Below are 20,164 nucleotides of genomic sequence, written 5' to 3' on the forward strand. Positions count from 1 at the left end.
TTCAAAAACAATATTAAAAACACATTTGGTGCCATGTTCCTTTCAACACATAGACTCCACTATTATTTTTTATTCTTTTAACAGAAGCAAGGGTCTAAGGATAGAAGGTGTCATGTGCTGTACGGATTGCAAATTTGTGAATATGTGATATTGGGCTAAATTAATAACATTGACTTGACTCGACTTGACATGAATCGCTGTCCAGTTAAAACGACGCATTTTAGTCTTAAAAAGGCGTCGTCAAAAGCTGAAAAATGGTTGTTTTTTTTGCATGATGTTTCTGAGATGCATGGCTTTCACAGGACGGTGATATTTGCTTTCTGTCCAGCTGTTTTGGTAAATGATTTAGCCTTTTTTAAAGAACGTCTGTATTTGTGAGATAGTAGGAACAAACGGGCTTGGGGATGAGAGCAACATACGTATTGCAAGACAGAATAACATAATTGTTTTCTTTGGTTTATAGGATTTGTAGCAATACTATACTAATATTAAACAATAACAGAAATAGGAAAACAATTGCAAGCCTTATTTTTTAGATGACACAGTTACAACAACACCCAGATGTGTGAAAAGTGTCAAAAGTTACATGGAGGAGGAAAACCTGCCAATCCACCGGGTTAGAAATTGAGGTTAAAAGCACCTTGGAAGGTGTTCACTACACTTCCACACAAAAAAAGCTGAATATCATAAGAATTTCTTGGAATTTGTCAAGTCAGTAGATTATACTTTGTCTATTCTGCCATGCTAGGCTTGTTGAGCATCCAGATGTCCACATCCCTGTCAGTCAAAACTTGAGAGTTAAAACCATCGCAAACATGCTTGGTGTAAGAAAAGTGTGTTGCTGATTCACAGGCGTTACATTTGAGCCTCCTCCCAGCTTTAGTGGTAGTTTATTAGGTAGATTGGTGGGTTACTGAGGAGGAAGTGGGTATACTCTCCTATATATTCCAGTGCTTTTTGGATGATAGGTAGGTACGGTGTAAACTGGCAGGAAAAGACCAGGGTATACCTGCGTATACTCTACTCTATCTGCTTCCTCCATATACGTAACTCAAGAGCAGTGGACGCATTTTAAGAGCATTATTAATCTTTCAGTTGCCAGTTAAAGATTCATGCACCAGAATGGTCTTGAACTTTGTCTCTTCGCTCATCCTGCTCATATCAGAGTCTAATGCTGAGGTCTTGCTGACTCCAAGTCGCTAGAGTGTTTGTCTGAGTAAGCACCATATGGTCAATAGACTGAAGAGGTGTTTTATATTTAATAGATGCTCCTATTAACTCGTTGCTTAGCTCTATCATCAGTTTAGATTATATCTCATCTGTTCTGATCTTGACTCTGATAATTTAATTCCTTCATGTTTGATGTAGTCATTCATTTTGATGAGTAATCGTTTCAGTCATTTTTTAAGCAAAAATGCCACATATTTAGTTGTGTCAGCTTCTCAAATATGCACATTTTCTGTTTATATATATATATATATATATATATATATATATATATATATATATATATAATACTAACTATAGTATAGTAAGAAACTCTGACTTAATGCATAAAAAACTGTGCAGCCAGTGCCACTATATACCGTATATACAGTATTTTATCTGCAAAGAAGCTGTCTTCAATAATTGCTCTTATGACATCATAAAAGCATAGAAATCCTGAGAATAAAACACATTAATATTTGTTGTGACAGCTCAAATAGCCGGAGGAAGCAGCAAGAGGACAAAACAAGCAGCCATTATCTGATCTCATTTGCAGAAGACGTCATAGTCTGGAACTGGCTCCTCAAAAGAGCAGCAAGAGGTCAAAGTTGGAGAAGGATGGTAGTTAGCTGTCTCTTTATATCAGACAGAGAGGTGGTTTTCTGCCAAAGGCCAGTCAGAATAGAACAGGGTGTAATGAGCATTATTAAACTGAGCATTGAATTGAATGTGTGTAACTGATGACTGAAATGAATAACAGATATAGATGATGGACTGATATTAGCTAATTATGACAGGAGAGGGCCATGCTTAATGATTAGATATCCTTTTATTCACATGTTTTGTTGTGCAACCAGAAAGTAAGCGAGTTCATATGACTACAGAAGAAACAATGTAATTACTTGAGGCCGTCAGATAAACCAAATGTCTCAGTTTACCAGCCTGTTAGGCAGTTATCCACCGCACCATGTGCAAATCAATTTTAGGTCCATTCTGAGATTAACCTTTAACACTCGAGCCACCTTTAACAGTCAGAAGAAGACTTGTGTTGAGGTGTTAGGAGTGCTTTGGTTACTTTGTTAAGATTTTCTCACCACAGCTGTAGTCTGTTATTCATACTGTAAAGCTGACGGCTGGGGGTCATGGTGCTGGTACAGTAGAGTGCTCAGTCTTTTTGGCACATGAACAACTGGTCAGATTGTGGTGTTGGACAGTAATGCATTACTAAGTTATGTCACTCCTGAGTGATGTCACTTGTCAGTCAGTGAATCAGTCAGTGTCTGAATCAGTTGGGGCTGGTTATGCAAACACAAAACACAAGTATCAAAAACTGCAGTCCCTCAAATGGCCACTTGAGGCTGGCTCCAAAAGCGAGTCACATCCCTATAGAGCCCCATGTTAGAATGCCCAACTTTACAGTAGAAAGGAACATTTACAGCCTGGTACAAAAAATGGCTTTAGTCTCTATAGCTTATTTCACTATTCATGATACCTGTACCAATCGTGAATTTTTATGTAATTCATATATATAACCCATTTAAAAATTATATTAATTATAATAAAGTTTTGCATAACTAAGGGTTTGGCCGCTTTGAGTGACAGGCGGGCCCTGTCACAGGTGGTGTAGACCGTAGGCTTCATTCATCTCAGCTCCATTCACACTCCACCTCTTTGCCAATTTTTTTGATTAGCTAGGAGTTAGATGGTCACGCACTGACCATCGGTGGCAACGGCCGGAGCCGCCCACACTGAGCTTCAATCCGTCTCATCAGAAACCTATAAGTGACATTACAGAGACTGCATATTTATACAGTCTATGGGCTGAAGACTACAAGTCTATAAATAAAAATAGAAATCTGAAGTAGTGGAGTTAGTTGATCAGCACTAGCATAAAACACCTGAATCTTGGCTGAACTGTTGGTGGCAGTGCTGCATTTTGGGTAACGTAAGTGTCAAGTTTTGACAATGAAGAAGAAGAATGTGTGGATCTAAAAAGATGAGACTGGTCATGTAGGTACATGCTAGCTTAGCAGTGAGTACTTGCTAACTTTATCTTTGCAGCTACACTGCGATGGCAGCAGATCTGTGGAGCTAACACCAGGGTGTCACACGGGTAACATTAAGCAAGCTGTTGATGGTCGTCAAATACCTCTAAACTAGGCTGGCTGTTAATTAGTCCATAACAAAACATCTTGATTGCTTCCTGGTCCAGCCCTCTCCATGCCAAACTATGAAGTACAGTTCTGTCTTTGGTAGTGCTGATTACCCTGATGTTTGTTCAAGTGTTCATTTATTTGATAAGTTTGGTTTTAATTAGGCTTTTGATGCTATAAGAATGGGATGAAATCTCATGATTGACAGCTGTGACTGTGTGTGTGTGTGTGAGACGGACATTTAAAAAGATGGGTTCACGTTGGTCTGATGTGTAGAAGTGTTTACTGCGGATTTTGCCAGATAAAAATATTCCAAAGCAGCTGGAAAAAACAAAAACTCTAAGGGGTGATGTCGTCTATAAGCAAGAAGCCAACGAGCCGAGGCTCGGATCACTCAAGTTACGTGAGTGCAGGTCACGGGGGAAGAGGGAGAGGAGACAATCATGCTAAAGCACGGCTCGGATCATCTGGGCAAAGTGAGTGCACCTTTAAACACAGAAGATGTGTGGCTGTGGAGGCTTAGGAGTTGTTTACAGGGACCTTTGATAGAGTTGTGCTGAATAATGAAAGTAACAATAAATTTAACTTATTACTTTGGCTGCTGAATATTTTTTTTAAAGTAGTGAAATGAGTAAAAACCTATGTAATGAGTAACTGATTGCATTTTTCAATTTGTGTTTTTACACCAATTTGCTCTATATGAAGTACTTTCAAACAGTGTATTTATTCATGTATAGACCTTGTTATGATTAGGCATAAGTCAGTTTAATTGGTTAGTTTTTAATTAATATGAGAGTCAAGAGAGCACAGACACTTCAACCAAAGGGCTCCTCCAGTGATGATTAGTTCTGTGGGGTATTGAACCCTAACAAATATGTTAATTTAGGTCTTAGACTCATTAATGCCCTTTTAACACTTGTCCGTCTGTCCTCCCAGACTCTGACCTAGTGTTGCAATTAGAATTTATGACTCCCGGTCACAGTGTCCTTGTGAAAACCAAACTTTCGGTTTGGAGTCTGTCTGTCTGTCTCCCTCTCCTCTGCTGTCTTTTCTCTTTCACCCTTTTGTCTGTAAGATGAACAGCTTCTTGGCACTGTCCTGACTGCCTCGAAGGCAGACGGAGGTCTTTGGCTGTACTGGTCAAACAACTGACAGAAATAAAACCAAGGACAGGATAATGGTAAATGAAAATGGTCAGTGGGTAATTAAATGTGAAAGGATTTGAACACATGTTATGGCAGAACCTTCATGTGTCCACCTATCCATTCCTATATCCATTAAATCCCTGATGAGATTCTGGACAGAGTCGGGGTGATAATGCATTCCTCCGCTGTACTCTGGCTTTTATCCCATGTTGTGCCGAGTTGACATATTTATAACGATCTGCTGTGTAGGGCGCTGCATCACTCACATGGGTGAAGTGTTTATTGCTGCTGTGTTTCAAGACGTTTGGACATCCAAGGAAAAGTGCATCCATTTTATGTGTAATTTTGGCAAAAGGAGGCAGAAAAGCTGTACTGAATTTGTCATTGTGCCCAATCCAAACTCAAACAGCTCATTTATCAGAGAAGAAAAAGTGACCCATTTCAATTGAACCTCTTCCTTTTACAGCGTTGTCTTTGTGTAACCAATGCAACTGTGACTCCTGCTTTTCTAAAAGCCTACATAAACACACAAAGTGGATTATTAATGCCTGCCGGGATGTTATTCCACACAACAAATGTTGGCTTTTTGACGGAGGCAAGCGTTCCAGCGGAGCTCATTTTTGTGGTTTGTCAAAGAGGGGGAGGAAACAGTGGCTTTTGTCCATTTTTGACATTTATGTTTTGAAATGATACACTTGTCAGGAGTGGAAGAGAAGTGCATGGGGAATACTGATGGAAGCCTGAATTGCGTTGCCTCTCTAATGGTATTTTCCCGCTAATTATCATAACATAACTAGCAAACGAAGAACAATTGGGAATTTATGTGCGCGGATTTCGCCAAATTCACACTGTCATAATCGCATCCGTGCTCCTTATCTGTCACCAACAGCCTGCACTGCTCATTTACGCTCACATGAACCATTTTTTCCCCGAAAAACAAGTGCTCAAAAGCATTTTTAATGACCCTATTTCATTTAAATGTTCCACCATGGACAACATATTCATGAAACCCTCCGTTCAGCAGCTCCAGCACTTCCACAAACAAGCCATGATATTTCATAGACAGATGGATTTTCCCCACAGGGGCCTATTCTGCTGACGCTTGGCTGTAATTTTCCTCTCCACACAGTAAATGGACTGCATTTATATAGAGCCGTCATCCCAAAAGCCCTCTTTACACTGTCTCATATTCACCCACGACATTCTGTCAAAGCACCAACCCTGCAATCACAAGCTGACCTGCTCCAACACCTGCCCTACTTACAAACATGCAATAGGTTAAAGACAAATTGCACATCTCTCCCAAAAGTCCCCCGTCATGAATTCTCACTTCTCCGCCACTAGGATTTTATTTCTGTCCGTCTTCGCCATGGTCATCCAGTACTCCACCTCCTCTCCTCCCCCTCTTCCTGCTTTTGTTTGCCAAGTACCCAGAGTTCCCCTCTGTCTTGCACATCTGTGTCATTCTCCAGTCTCCTCTTCCTCTCTCCCCTCATTGACCCCCAGATCCCCCCCTGCATGGAAGACTTCACTCTGACAGAAACAGTCTGGATGCATCCACTCAGGCCTGAGAGAAGGGAATGTCCTCCGGTGTTTATGCTGTACTGCAAGTAAAGAAGTAATACGCTTCTTCATTAGGGGTCTTTCCACTACTGCTCCAAAAGCAGGTCAGCTCAAGTGTGCCAAGGCCAGTTCCTTTTCCATTGTCACTTCTAGTCTAAAATCACAATGGGGTCATGTCGGGGCCAGTTTCTAGGTGAGGATGGTCCACCGTCTACCCATTGGCCAAACAGGACTAGCATGACTTGAGGCAGAGTTGAGAGACAGGAATACGTGTGTGGCAGCTTGATTCTCATTATCGCTGAAGAACCCAGAAAAATGAAAAAACAGACATTGAGCGACAGTGTTGAGGACACCAGGGCTCTGCTCACTACCTATTATACTAATATTTACTAATACTACTACTATACTAATACTAATACTACTAATATATTAGTATTAAATCAGCAAGATGTGTACGCTTTGTCATTAACGCAGATGAGCCGTATCTGGGAAACACCACGTTTATTCACCTTGTCATCATGGAGATCAAATGTATAGAAGAAGAAGAAGAATTACTTTATTTATCCCGCACGGGGAAATCGAATTTTTTCACTTATTATTATACATGTTACACACACACAGGCCCGAAATACACACATGCACAAACAGGACCTATATACATGCAATTAAGGAGAGATGTTAGAGCGAGGGGGCTGCCAGTGACCAGCGCCCCGAGCAGTTGGGGGTTCGGTGCTTTGCTCAACAGCACCTCGACAGTGCCCAGGAGATGAACTGGCACCTCTCCAGCCACCAGTCCACGCTCCATACATGGTCCACACAGGGACGTGTGTTTAGAGAAACACTGCAGGGCCATCAGCTCGATATTCGAAAGGCTAAAGGTATTTGTTCTCCCAATTCGCACTCAAGGGTCAATAACACAGATAGCCCGCAGTGGCACTTCAGAGACATTGTAGTGTTATTGTAGTTTAATTTCATCTTTGAGAGGCCAGTTTTGGATTGAAAGGATATCAGTGGCAGTGTTCACTAAACCATAAAAAGGAAATAGTTTGCCTTTTGTGCAATATTCACCCTCCAGATCCGTCCTTTTCTTTCTCTCTTGTCTCTCTTGTTCAATTCTCTCCTTCACAGTTTTTCTTTTTATATTAATGTATGTTTGCCTCACCTGGCCCATCTGCTGCTAGCTGAATAAAAATCACTCATCAGTCAATCACTGCGGACTTTGCTCACTGTGAATCCCACTGGCTTGTTTTTATGAGCGCTGTGTGAGAATATTAATAGATAACATTTCCATTTTTAGTTTTCTCATGAATGGGAGGTGATTGCTTTTATCTCTTAGTAAAAAATAACTTCCAAACAGAGCCAAGGACAGTTTACAAAAACAATCACATTGTGTGTCTGGCGGGTCTGTCTCTCCTGTGGCTGTGGGCATTTTCAAAAACGTGGTAAACATCTGAAGCTTTTCATCAAGGTTGAGGTTTCAGAACAGCAGCAGACAGCTGGTTGTCATGACTGACTGAGGAAACACACGTGCTGGCAAACGTGGGTTGAAGACAGCTTGATTTAAAGTTAAACCCACTGTAGGCCTATACCTGCCCATCGCCAAACTGCAGACAGACCAAGTTGGCGACTATCAGCACAGTGGAGAATTTAGCAGCTAAAGCAACATTTTTCAGGAATTTGTGGAGACCAAAAATTGTTGCTAATGCTTATCTCCTTATCTGTTTAATAAATGGTGAAAACAGTCCCTTTAATATCTGATATCAGCCAAACTAGACGGTCATTGGATAAATGCTGGACGCTCAGCAGCTCTGGGGGTCTATGGGGCAGTGGCCTGGCCCGGACGCTCGGCTTCTGAGTGATGATTGGATGAGCTGTCTGTGGGGGAATCCTTTTTTGATTGACAGCTAAATGAGCGAATCAGCGATCTTGAAGAATAAACATCCAGCAAAGCATTTTCCAAGTTTTTATTCCCGTTGTTCTGAACTGATCCGGAGACTTTACCGAACCCAAGCGACTTTGTCTGTGTTAAAAACAACTAGCGTTGTGTTTGGCGACTCTGTCCTGTCACTCTGCGTTTTTTTCCCCAACGAGCAGCGGAGCTTCTCCCCCCGTTTCGATCACTCACAGGCGGTCACACTTCACAGTAGCCTGGCGCAGCAGCTCCAGCTGGGACAAGGCTGTTTAAGCAGCCTAGCTCTGGAAAAGATGCCTAGGACAAGGTCACAGATCATTTTCTTGAAAAGGAACGAAGGGTAGAATTTACATATAAACACATTTATGATGTAGGCCGGAGAAATGAGCTTTCCCTCCTTGTAAGACCAGCAGCCGCCAGTATAAGCTACTTGAAATGGGAGAAGTGTCATTAATTTAATGTAAACATAGCATTTAACTTTAAAACATGACTGAGGGATACATTTTGGTAGAATACTGTACCTTTATATAGGCAAGGTTGTAAATTCAAGGGCTCTGTGCATCATTGTCTCTTTAAATTTTTAAAATGTATTCATTACCTTTTTATTATTTTCTAAAATGTATTTATAGTTTCATTTTTGCCTATGGTTGCACTGTTTTCCCTTTCGTTCTATTTTGTTCGAGTACTTTTTCTGATGGATATGTGTGTGTGTTCAAATTGAATCTGTAGTTTCAGCGCAAGTATATTGGTATTTCAGAAACTTTGAATCATACAGTAGGCAATAAATAAGTTAGTACAGGGACCATAAATTAAATATGTCTACTCTTATAGTTTATTATTAGTTGAGACACCAACCAATTTCTCTGACTGAGCAAACGGAAGGTTTCTTAATACAGGATTTAGTTTTATTTGCTTTTATGTAGAGAACTACAGTTTATCACACTTTGTTCAGGCACTGAAATTCCTTAATAATCGTGTCAATATTGTTTTTTTGCTTTCTTCTCTCTTATAACCTCTCAACTGACAGCCATTTGTAGTGTTGCTCTGTGACCTAACATGACCCGGGCAGGTCAGTGTATCTATCACAACATCCTCTCCTTGTGGGTTTCTCAGACGAGGACACCGTGGTGTGAACTCTTCTACAAGGTCATTCATTTTCCTGTCAGCGAGCTCTGCAAATAACAGGCGTGACTGACAGTGTAGTGTTGTCAAAGAGTTATTACTGCTGGAAACCTGTGAAGGCAATGCTGTAGCTTCTGCCTTCAGCATGTTTTATCCCGGTTTATCTTTCATTTTGAAGCTGCAACATATCTCATTTCTACATGAATTAAATATTAACATGTGGATTTTGATGCATTAGCATCCATATCATTAATGAAGAAGATAAGAGTAGATAGGACTGGCAGTCTTTGGGGTGCATTTATTGCTTCAGAGAACAGGGCTAAGGGGATATCCCTGCCTACATGTTGGCTTCCTTTTCAGCCAAAGAGAAAATACACTACCTCAAGGAGGAGTGGAGATAAGCAGCAGCGTCTTCTGTGAATAATGTGGGGAAATACCTGTGCTTACGTGTGTGTCTGTGTGAAGCTACCAACTATCTGATTTTGTCTGGTTATCATGCTCTGTCGCTCAAAGCCCATTTTTCAGATGTAGAATTGTGTTTTTAATTTAAATGGAAGTTGTCATTAAATTACATTTAAATCATACATTTAAAACCGAGCTCAATTTAAAATCAAGTTTCTTATTTGCATCATTCCATTACTGACCGGTGACTTGAAAAAAACACACGTCCCTCAAAGCCCAACAAAATCCTCTCACGGTTCGGCACTAAGCTCTTAGACAATCCAAAATGTTCAACAAGCCAATGTGCATTTCTCTTCCCCTTCCCTCCATTCTTCCTCACCCTCTAAATGTCCGACCCCCCCCCCCCTGTCTGTAGGGCCCTCATCTGATTTTCAGTGACTTTGGTCTGTGTAGAAAGAGAGATGGTGCAACAGGAAGAGAAAGAGACAAGGACATCGGCTTCATTTCCCTTTTTAATTTCTCAGAGTCGGTTTTAAACAGAGGACACGTTATTGCTGTAGGCATAGATACAGAGTCAGATAAGACCTTCTTCATATCCTGTTTGTTATGCATTGTTCCCTCTACCCATGTTTTTAAATGAGGAAAAGATTGTATAATGTCATTAAATTACACGTTCTATTTGTTGGAAAAGTGTAGTCAAATGCCAAAACTTTTCCACTCGAATCAAATTTGATGGTTACTATGAACCCTCCTCTGCACTACCTTCCTGTCCTGATGATGATAGACCTGGTATACGGTAGAGGTGGTTTAACAACCCCTACTACGTGTGCCTGTGTTTTAAATATGTTTGGACAGAAGTGGCAATTCTGACAACTAGTTGAGGACACTGTGACAGTCACTGCCAACTGAACCCATGCTCGACTGCTGTCAACCAGCGTGTAACACCTTGATTTCTTTTTCTCCTATAGATTAAAATAACTCTGCTCGGCCTTCATAATTAACACGATTCAAGCTGCTTTAATGAAGCACATTTCCATCGACTCAACAGTTCTGGTTGAGTGCCAGAGATCTGTTGATTTAAAGCTCGATGTTATGAAAAGTACTCATCGATTCTTGCTTATAAGTACAAGCATCGTGCTGTAGGTGAAGTTGTATTTTCATGGATTTCATGTAAAGGCTTGAAGGAAGCCACTAATTGCAGCCTGTTAGCATCGTGCTAATTTTTAAAACCCCACATGCAGAGAAACTAATGAGCATCCTGCAATGTGGTAATTCCTCCCTTATAGAGTACATTAGGGAACAAAATAAGGCTTTAATTGTGCCAGTTTTATAACATCAGTACCTTTTTAAGTTGATTATTGCTCTATAAATAACATCCCTTACACAAGTAAAGAATCATGTAAAATTCCATTCAAAGCCAGAGAAGAGGTTGTCGAATTAGCTATTAAAAGTACATTTTTACTCTGTTTAAAAAAAAAAAAACTTTGATGCTGACATGCAAGCAGTTTCCCCTTTTCACAATCAGAATGAATGTCTTTATATCACAAAGAGATGGGCTTGATCCATGACCGGCTCCGTCCACAGTAGCCAGGAAAGGCTTCATTAGCATAACTGTGAAGCACTGGGACCCTGATAATTGATAAGAAAATATGTGAGCGTGGCATGATGAATGAACATATAAGAAAAAAACATCCCTTCAGGGTGACCGATGAGAGATTTGACAATTCAGTTATAGTCTATAGTAGCCCAAGCTTTAATTGTTGTTCATTATGAGAGGCTGTGAATGAATTCATTAATGTCAAATTGATGAGTTTTTTTATTTAATGTATAATTAACGTTCTCCAAGAAGTGAAAAAAGCTTTATGAAGAACTCAGACATCAGTCGTCGGGCTCCCACAGCTCAGCTGATGCTATCTAAAAAAAGGCTTTCACATAGAGTTATAACAAATGGACACTCGTGGTTTCAGTAAATTGAAAAGACATTGCTACAATCTACAGCTCACAGCATGTAAGTGTTTGTGATGGTGGAGGCAGCTACAGATAAATTGCACCGCTGCTATTCCTCCTCTCTGCAGAGCCATGGAAGAAGAACTGGGATGCTGGGATAGAACACGCTGATATAAAGGCTGTATGTAGCCATCCATTTGAAGGCTGCACTAACTAATTGTTTTGGCAACTTTACAGTTTTGGTTCACTCTCACTGCTCTCATCTTTGCTGTTTCCAGAAGCAGGCAGCCAGTTTTAAATTAGGCAAAAATGTGTCTGACTATGGGACTGAAGACAATTGATTGATATTTTGGGAAGTACACTTTGCTTTCATGCCAAGAGTGAAATGGGAAGACTGATGCTGCTCTCATATCTTTAAATATGAAGCTACAGTCAGCAGCAGATTAGCTTAGCTTGGCAACAAAAACTGGAAGCAGCCTGGATCACGCCAAAAAAAAAAATCCACCTAGTAGCACTATTAACCTGACGACATTTATGCTAGTTGCTGGTTTAAATCAATTCATTTTTATTTGCTCCCAGTTCGTTTTTACACCGTGTGGGTTTCAGCTGAAAGAATAGGGCTTAAATTCTCATACAGCCATAAAACCCCTGTCATACATCTAAGCAACACATTCTTTTAATGAAATACACAATTTTAGCCTAATATAGTCATGTGTAGCCTGCTCATGTCCTGGATGAGGCAGTGATATTATAAAAAACACCAGGCCTCAAAGATTAATAGTCTTATTTATTGTGGAGAGAAACAAACACATTTTAGGCTGAAACGCGTCCCTTAACCACTAAACAAGGAGAATAATTAAGAGGAATTTCAAACAATAAATGAGGACAATATTTATCTGTGAGTTTTATGTCTTTTACTATCACTGCCATGCACCCTCCTGCATTCGGCAGCTGCGTCTCTGGGTTGACTTATCAGGTGATAATCAGTGTTGTGTGACATTCTTAGCATGATTGTGGTTGTTAGGGTTTATGGACCTAGATAACAAGAAGATATCCAGTGTATATTGTACTTGCTAGTTTTATAGCTGTTACTTGTTGATCAGTTACTTTTGATTGATCTGTGGAGCATGGCCATAGACTATATATATAAAAAACGGTGGACAATGCAGCTCCACCTCCTCCCAAATGTGAAGCCAAAATATTCCGGAGAAAGATGCTTTTGCTCACCAGTGGCGTACACGTGCACGTTTGTTAACACCGGTTACTCCTATATGCTGGACTATTTATTGGCTCCGAAAAGTGACTTTCTGGCGTCGTCACTCCAGTCTGATATTGTATTTGTTACCTAAATCCAGAGTGCTTTCTATTTAGCAAACTGTCACACACCAGGCTGAGAGATGCACCAAGCTGCTGTTATTCATATTCTGGCATAAATTACTGTAAAACTCAACCAAATCTCCCACATACACACTCACTCATGCTGCTGCCAAGTCTGTCTCAGCTCATAAAGCTGATAGAGAAGCTTTGGTTTCAATCTTCCCCCTGCTGTTGTACAAAGCACATGCTGAAGGGAATCCTGCTGCTAAATTGTTGTTCCAGGTTATTTTCATCGGTTGCATCATCCTGCTTGTGTATAATTAATTGTAATCATAACTATTAAGATTTAGTATAGTGCGAGGAGTGTCTTTGTCAACAGCATATGAGAATCAGAAGAAGTAGATAGAAGTATTCATTTGTGTAAGCACACTGCACAGTAAAACTGCACTTGCCTTGAAAGCACTTTGAACTCTTTATATTTGTTCTTTGTTGGTATTTCTTATCGGTACATAACCGTGTGCTTGGACTGTATGCTGAACAGAAAGCCCCTTTCTTCACACTGCATATCACTTATATGTCTTAGCTCTGCAGTCCCTGTTTCATCTACCTTAGCAAGACTTCACGGAATTGCCTACAAGTTGTCCAAAATGTGTCTCATGTTACTCTCATTTGATTTTGTTACACTGGCTTCAGGGGTTCAAAATGTTCTGGCACGGTCCGGGAATCCACCTCTAAAAGAGGGGACAACAGCCAGCTGCCAAAACCCACAAGAAACTGTAACCATTGATTTACCAACAAGAAAACACATTCTTATTACTACATATTATACAATAATAGCACATAAATGTTATTGAAATTAAAAAAAGGTAAAATGTACATAGGATTTTGCATGCAACATAAAAAAGAGTTAAAACGGCATGGTAGATCCCATACTCAGATGACAAAATAGTCCATCTATCAGTCACACACACCCAAACCATAAAAACCTTTAATGGCACTATGGCAGCGGATTTATGGTATTTTGCCTTGTTAATCTCACAGGTGTTCGGTAATCTGGGCTTTTGCTTTTTTAAAAGCATAACTCAGTAATGACAGACCCAAAGATGTTTATGTTTAAACTGGTGAAAAGAATGACACTTACATTCTTAGCCTACACCTAAACTGGTTTTCTCAATCTGTAATGTAGTGTGAAGCGTGAGATGCTGATCATATTTTGTCCTCATTGTGATTATTATTATCTTATTATTGATTTAAATAGAGATGCAGGGAACTGAAAGGCTTTATCCACCAGATTAAGTATAAAGATCTGGGTCGAATATTGGAAAGGGGAAGACCTTTTGAGGATTTTTGATATGCTGTTCCAATTTGAATGTTAAGCATAATAAGATATTGGTGGCTTCTTTCTTTCTTTCTTTCTTTCTCTTTCTTCTTCTTTCTTTCCTTCTGTCTTACATTCTTGCCATTGCTCAGTTCTTAAATACATCAGTCTCATGTGGAATGTGTGGCCCCCATATGTAATAACCCCTAAAATGTTTGGACATAATCTTTTTTGTAATGTTGTTGCAGAGCTTGTGCTATTGTAAGGTGTTTGTTATCACACAGTACATATGGGATATTTGAATTTGCTGATTGCTGCCACACAGGGGCTTATGTGCTCAAGAAGTATTTGTGTTATATGCCATATACGATGTTATTTTCGGACTGCCCTGCATGGGGCTTATTTTCTGGAGAAATGAAATGCAAGAGGAAACCTGTGGGAACCAGAGGGCAGGAAGCCAAGTTTTAAAGGCAGAGATGGAGAACTATAGAAGAGTGCAGTAATCTGCCATCATCTTTTATTTGATGTATTGATTAGTAGACACAAAGGACTTTTTTCTTCTGCTCTTGAGAAATGATTTTCTGTCTGTGTGTGCCTTGAAGTAAAGACAGGAAGTTGAGTTAGTGTCTTGAGATAACAGTACTGAAAAAGATGAGCTTTTTTTGGAAAATTTGACTTTGGGACCTCTGAGTAGCTCTGGGATTCAGGCAGCGCCACAAAGCTGTCTCTCGACACTTGCCCGTCCCCTACGGAGCCCCTTTTGCTCTGAAACAGCTCATGTGAGATAATGTGACTCATCAGATGGTTTGTTACAAAGATCGGAAAAGCCTTTATTGGAAAGCGATTACCTGGCAGGTGATTGGATGAACCATCTTTCCATCAAACTCTTACCAAAGTCAATCGGGAGAAGAGAGAAAACATTGTTTACATTGAGTAAAGCCTTCAGTGTCGTTCTCTGCTCTCAATATAGAAAAACTCTCCAGTTCTGATAAAACTGATTATACTGCAGCATCTAAGCTGACCTCTTTAGGAGCCGCTGTTGTTGTTTGGAACGAGTGGTCACCTCTCATGTCATCGTAATTTTTGGGTAAATGTAGGTAAGTAGTAGAAGCAGAAAGACGACAGCAGTGCTATCATCTTTTCATCTGACTCTCAACAAGTAGCAACATACACAAAATGTCAGACTATTTCTTTGAAGGATCTGTTAACCTTTACTACATTTAAAAAACAAATATTGTCAGGGTGAAACGACATCAAAGTATAACAAATACAAGTACAGCTAAAATAAAACCAGACCAGAGCCTACTCAAACAGCTACTCTACCTATAATATGTAAGTCAGAAATACAAGGTAAAATCATCTAATCCCATCACAAACATTCCACCTCCTTGCATGCTCAAACAGGGAAGTCTATATTTAGTATGCTAACTTGTTAACAGTCTTTTTCCTGCGGGGCGTCTTTCAAACTGATTCTCCACTTTGTAAGCGTGGCACTTCAAAGGGAGATACACCTTCCTGTGCAGCAGCACGTTTTGCTCTGGTCATCCGCAACACTCCGCGGTGGTAAAAATGGGTTTCAGTGTGCAAGAGCTTGTATTAGAGATTGGTGTGGGCAGAGAAAGGGAATTAAAAGGTTGTATGATTGACACACTTTTGTATCGATGAGTGTCGCTGGAATACCTCTCTTCAGCTGTGATTTTTCATTGTTTCTCTGTTTTTCTCTCTTTGCTACCTCCTTACTGCCGGGTGTTGCCTAACCAAAAGACTGAAAATATGAAAAACTCATTCATGACAATGTTTTCACAAATGGATACATGAACAGAAGGTGAAATTATCTTCACTCTGATGTGTCACTAATATTTCCTCCAGTCAATCAATATATAGTCAATCGTGTGTGAACAGGCTCTTCTTTGCTGTTGGCTGTCTCTAGTCCAAACACACCATCACTTTTCATATGGACGTACAAGCTCTACCAACAATATTCTCTTTTTATGTATGGTTGTACATTTGGCTATGAACATGTAGTTGGGGAAACTGAGGCACCATCTAATGGGAAAGACATTAGAATAAAGGCATTGAGTAATCAATTTGCATGTCAATATATTTTATTTATACATAAGGACTTTCACACGGAGCAAAAATACTACGCAGAAATAAAGCAATGCCATTTTTCCGGAAAAGGGCTGATTTTCCTGAACTTCGAACTCTCTCTAAAGCCATCAACCAATCATACTTTTTATACATATATTATGTATGATTTCTTTTTTTTTTTTTTAGATGATTGTTTTTGTCAGTTTTTCAAGCCTTTATTAGACAGGGCGGACAGGAAATGGGGTGAGAGAGACGGGGAGACATGCAGCAAAGGGCAGCCTCGAGGACCTTCAGCCTCTTTACATGGGGCTCTAACCACTCAGCCACAGGCCGCCCTTATATATGATCTTAACACAAATACACAGCGGCTCCGTAGTGCAGACCACAGAGGCTCTTCCATTCTTACCATTCACACTAAAAGCCTCTGAAAGAAACTGCATAAGTCAAATTCACTCTGAGCATTTCGCTAAAAGGAAACTCAATAAAATAGCGTACAGTAGCTTATTGTTGAGTTTTGACCATGGGGAGGCACTCCCCATGTTTCTTTTGTCTCCAGGGCCGGAGTCGATAGTCACTTCACTCAGCAGAACTCATTTGTGCTCAAACTTCAAACTCTACTGAACGTTCACTTGATATTGTCACCGATAAACTTGAAATCTCATCTGCTCCGATCACTTTCTCATCCGCCCACACGGCATCTACCATTAATCTCTCCCTCCCACTTCCCCAGCTTCCCCAGAAGGATCTCGAACTGTCCCACCGGACTTTTTTAAACGTGGCAGAGGAGCTTGCAAAAATCTTTTTAAACCTTTCACTGAACAACTGTCACAAATGTTGCTGCCAGTATGAAAAGTTTTGATGTTCATGTTGTTAATTCAACAGCTCAGTGTGGCTTTCATCTGTTACGCCATTATTCTCTGGATTTTTTTAAATCGATGCACTAAGAAAATGCTTGTTGATTTATTTTGAAATTAAATCAAACAAAGTTGTTGTCGGTACAACCTTTGGCTTAAAAACCTGCGACACCTGCGGGTCACAATAAAAGTTCCCATGTGGTTCATTGGTATAAAGCTTTTAATGTGAAATAAGAGCAATGGGAAGTTTGAATTAGCATTAACTTAAAGGAAAAAAGACGGAGTTCAAAGGCGCCTCTAGGAGAAGATTAATCCATTTTGAAGCCTAAAAAGATTGAGAAGTTGATCCTGATCCTCTCATGGAACTGAGAGGGCCAAAGGTCACAGCGAGAAGCAGCAATGTTATTTATGCATCGGGAAATGAAAAATAACTGTTTTATTATTGAATATATTTAACATGTAGGAACCTATGTTTAGCCATCTGTTCACTCTAAATGACTTCTTATTTTGTTTCTTTACAGTCAACGCCTGGATGATGAGAGGGTTGTCAGGTAAGCATGTCCATCCATCCATCCATCCATCCATCCATCCCTCCATCCATGAATAGAATTAAATAAGATGAAACTGTGTGAGTCTCTGGGGATAAGTGAGCAAATAAAAAAGTAATAGTAGATGAAAATCAAATTCAATTCAAAGACAAATATCAATAGAAACATGCAGTATACATGCAGCTCATAAATAATACAAGAACACATGTCAGGCGACCATAAACATCCATCTTTGTCATGTTTCATTTCAGTTACTGTCATGACTATTTATCGGAGCAAACACATACAAAACGGGGCATGTGACCTCTAAATGATCATCTTTCTGTCCTCTCAGCCACTGACAGTTTCAACGTAGAGCCCACTCCCCCCCGGCCGGGGAAAGCCTGCAATGAGTCCGGTCTGCAGTGGGAGGTGGAGGTCTGCGGAGAAGACTTCAAGCGGGAAATGGGCCACATAGATCCACAGTACTGGTGTAACCTCACACACTTCATCAGGTATGACCATATGTATATGTATACATATATAGTTTGGCTGCCAACCAAGTATTACACCGATCAGATACCCGAATCGGATATCGGCTCTGATATCGACTAATTAGCTGGATTGGATACGGATGAATGAGGCCGATGCAGCTTTCCGATCCAGTCATTTCTTTTTTATTAATATCATACACAGCAATATCATTACAGCGATCTAGTCACTTCAATTCTGTGTTTACAACACCAGTTATGTCATCAAGCAGAGCCGCACAGAAGCTAGTGATGAGCAAACACAGAGCAACATAGAGCAAGCGCCGGACCGAGCCAAGTCTGCTATTTGGGAACATTTCAAACTTGATAAGCTAACAAGTCTGACTGCAACACACAATATCTGCAACATGAAAGTTGCGAGGGGTGGTGATAAAGTTGGTAAATTCAACACCACAAACTTAAATAAGCACCTCCAAAAGCCCCATGCTAAAGAGCACGCAGTTCATTCATTCAACAGTAGTATCGGATTGGTATCGACTATCGGATTGGATCGGAAAAAACTGGATCAGTGCATCCCTACAAAATATACAAACCAACATAGTTCTTTAAACCTTACCTTAATTATTGAAGTAATTAAGCATTATTTGTAGTTCTCCTCCAGGCTCTCTAAATGTGAATGATAGTGAAAAAATAGAACTAAATAGAACTAAAATAGAAACACCACATAATACGACCTGCGACTTAGAGTTTACCTACCGCTCACTTGCTGCGAAGGTTGCCCCTTATTTCACGCAAGTACCGTGGAACTCCCGCTCACGAGTTAGGTGATAAGATGCAGCCTAGTTACACTGTAAATGCATGGGGGAAACAGGGGGAGCATATTGTATGACTTTCTTATGGTCCAATATAATTGGAGGGGGATATGAAGTTGGTCCCAAGTGTCTATGATGAAAAGTTATTCACAAATATAGGCAGAGATCCAAGACGAAACAGTGGCAATTACATATCTGTCTGCTACTTCAGCACCACAGACAGCAACATGGATAGTTAGTTAGGTCAGTTAGGCTGCTGATATTTCAGAGCCATGGTCGGGGCCATAGATTCTAACGTACACAAACCTCAGTCAGATAAAGGATCAATGAGTCATGTAGACTAGACAAACATATTCACCTAAACAACTCATCTGCCCCTGCACTCTTTGAACATTTTGCATAATGCAAAGTCATGCTCAGTAGGCAATTTGTTCATTTTTAACAGGAGGTAGGTTCACCCACGTCCAGCAAACCAGCCCAAACTGCACGCATTTTGGTCATTTTGCTAACAGTCTTCCACCTAAAATAACCTACTGATCATGCTGCTATGATTGTTAGCACATCCTGTACTGACAGCAACCATTTGGTTTACTGTTGGTACTCAGAACTGGCTTATCTGATTTGTTAAATTCCCCAAACAGACTATCAGCAGGAACATACACTCCTACTCATTTTTATGTACAGACGTCACAGCTGGCCTGCAACAGTGAAATGCATTGCTTCCCCTGAAGAGGGAGCCCATTAATTCACACTGTGCTCTCAAAATCAACAGCCAATGTTGAGAACAGAAAGTTTCTTCTACATAGAGGAAGTGACACATTTCAAGAGCAATTAGTTAAATTAGTTAGTTTTTGCAGGTTATTACAGAGCAAATTTATCATTGTGTATAACAACCAGTAGAAAGTCGTTAAAGGCATCTAGACACTGAAAAGTCACCCTCATTTTTAAGTTCTTATCTTTATCACTGCTTTACATTTGAAGTTTTAGTTAGGGGTTGTCAACCCTGCACAGCGACACCTTAAAAAAAACACAAATTGACAGAAAGACTGAATCCCTCTACTCCTCACGCAGCTGGATGGATGTCTGTGGGTGGGAGAACAGCTGGACGCTTGCTTCCCGAAACCAGAGCTGTTTTTTAAGAAACATCTGAGCCCTGACCACCCATCTGTATCTATCTTTATCCAGCTTTTCACCTCATTCCTACCACTCACCTTTGACCTCTAACATTCTAACTGCGGAGCTAGAAGGGGGAGGGAGAGAGCCATGAGACTTGAGCTTTCTTGCACGCACGTACACATGGGAGC

General features: G+C 40.3%; 1 protein-coding gene across 1 annotated transcript in view; it reads left to right on the plus strand.

Annotated features, from left to right (window-relative positions):
• LOC310963413 (receptor activity-modifying protein 3) overlaps positions 1-20,164 on the plus strand; it is a 28,413-nt gene that overhangs the window by 2,229 nt on the left and 6,020 nt on the right. The window contains exons 2-3 of the mRNA XM_083936251.1: positions 17,552-17,581; positions 17,913-18,072. Coding sequence (XP_083792377.1) covers positions 17,552-17,581; positions 17,913-18,072 — 190 coding nt within the window. The remainder of the gene's footprint in view (positions 1-17,551; positions 17,582-17,912; positions 18,073-20,164) is intronic.

Source organism: Echiichthys vipera, assembly GCF_963691815.1.
Source record: "Echiichthys vipera genome assembly, chromosome: 21".
NCBI lineage: Eukaryota > Metazoa > Chordata > Actinopteri > Perciformes > Trachinidae > Echiichthys > Echiichthys vipera.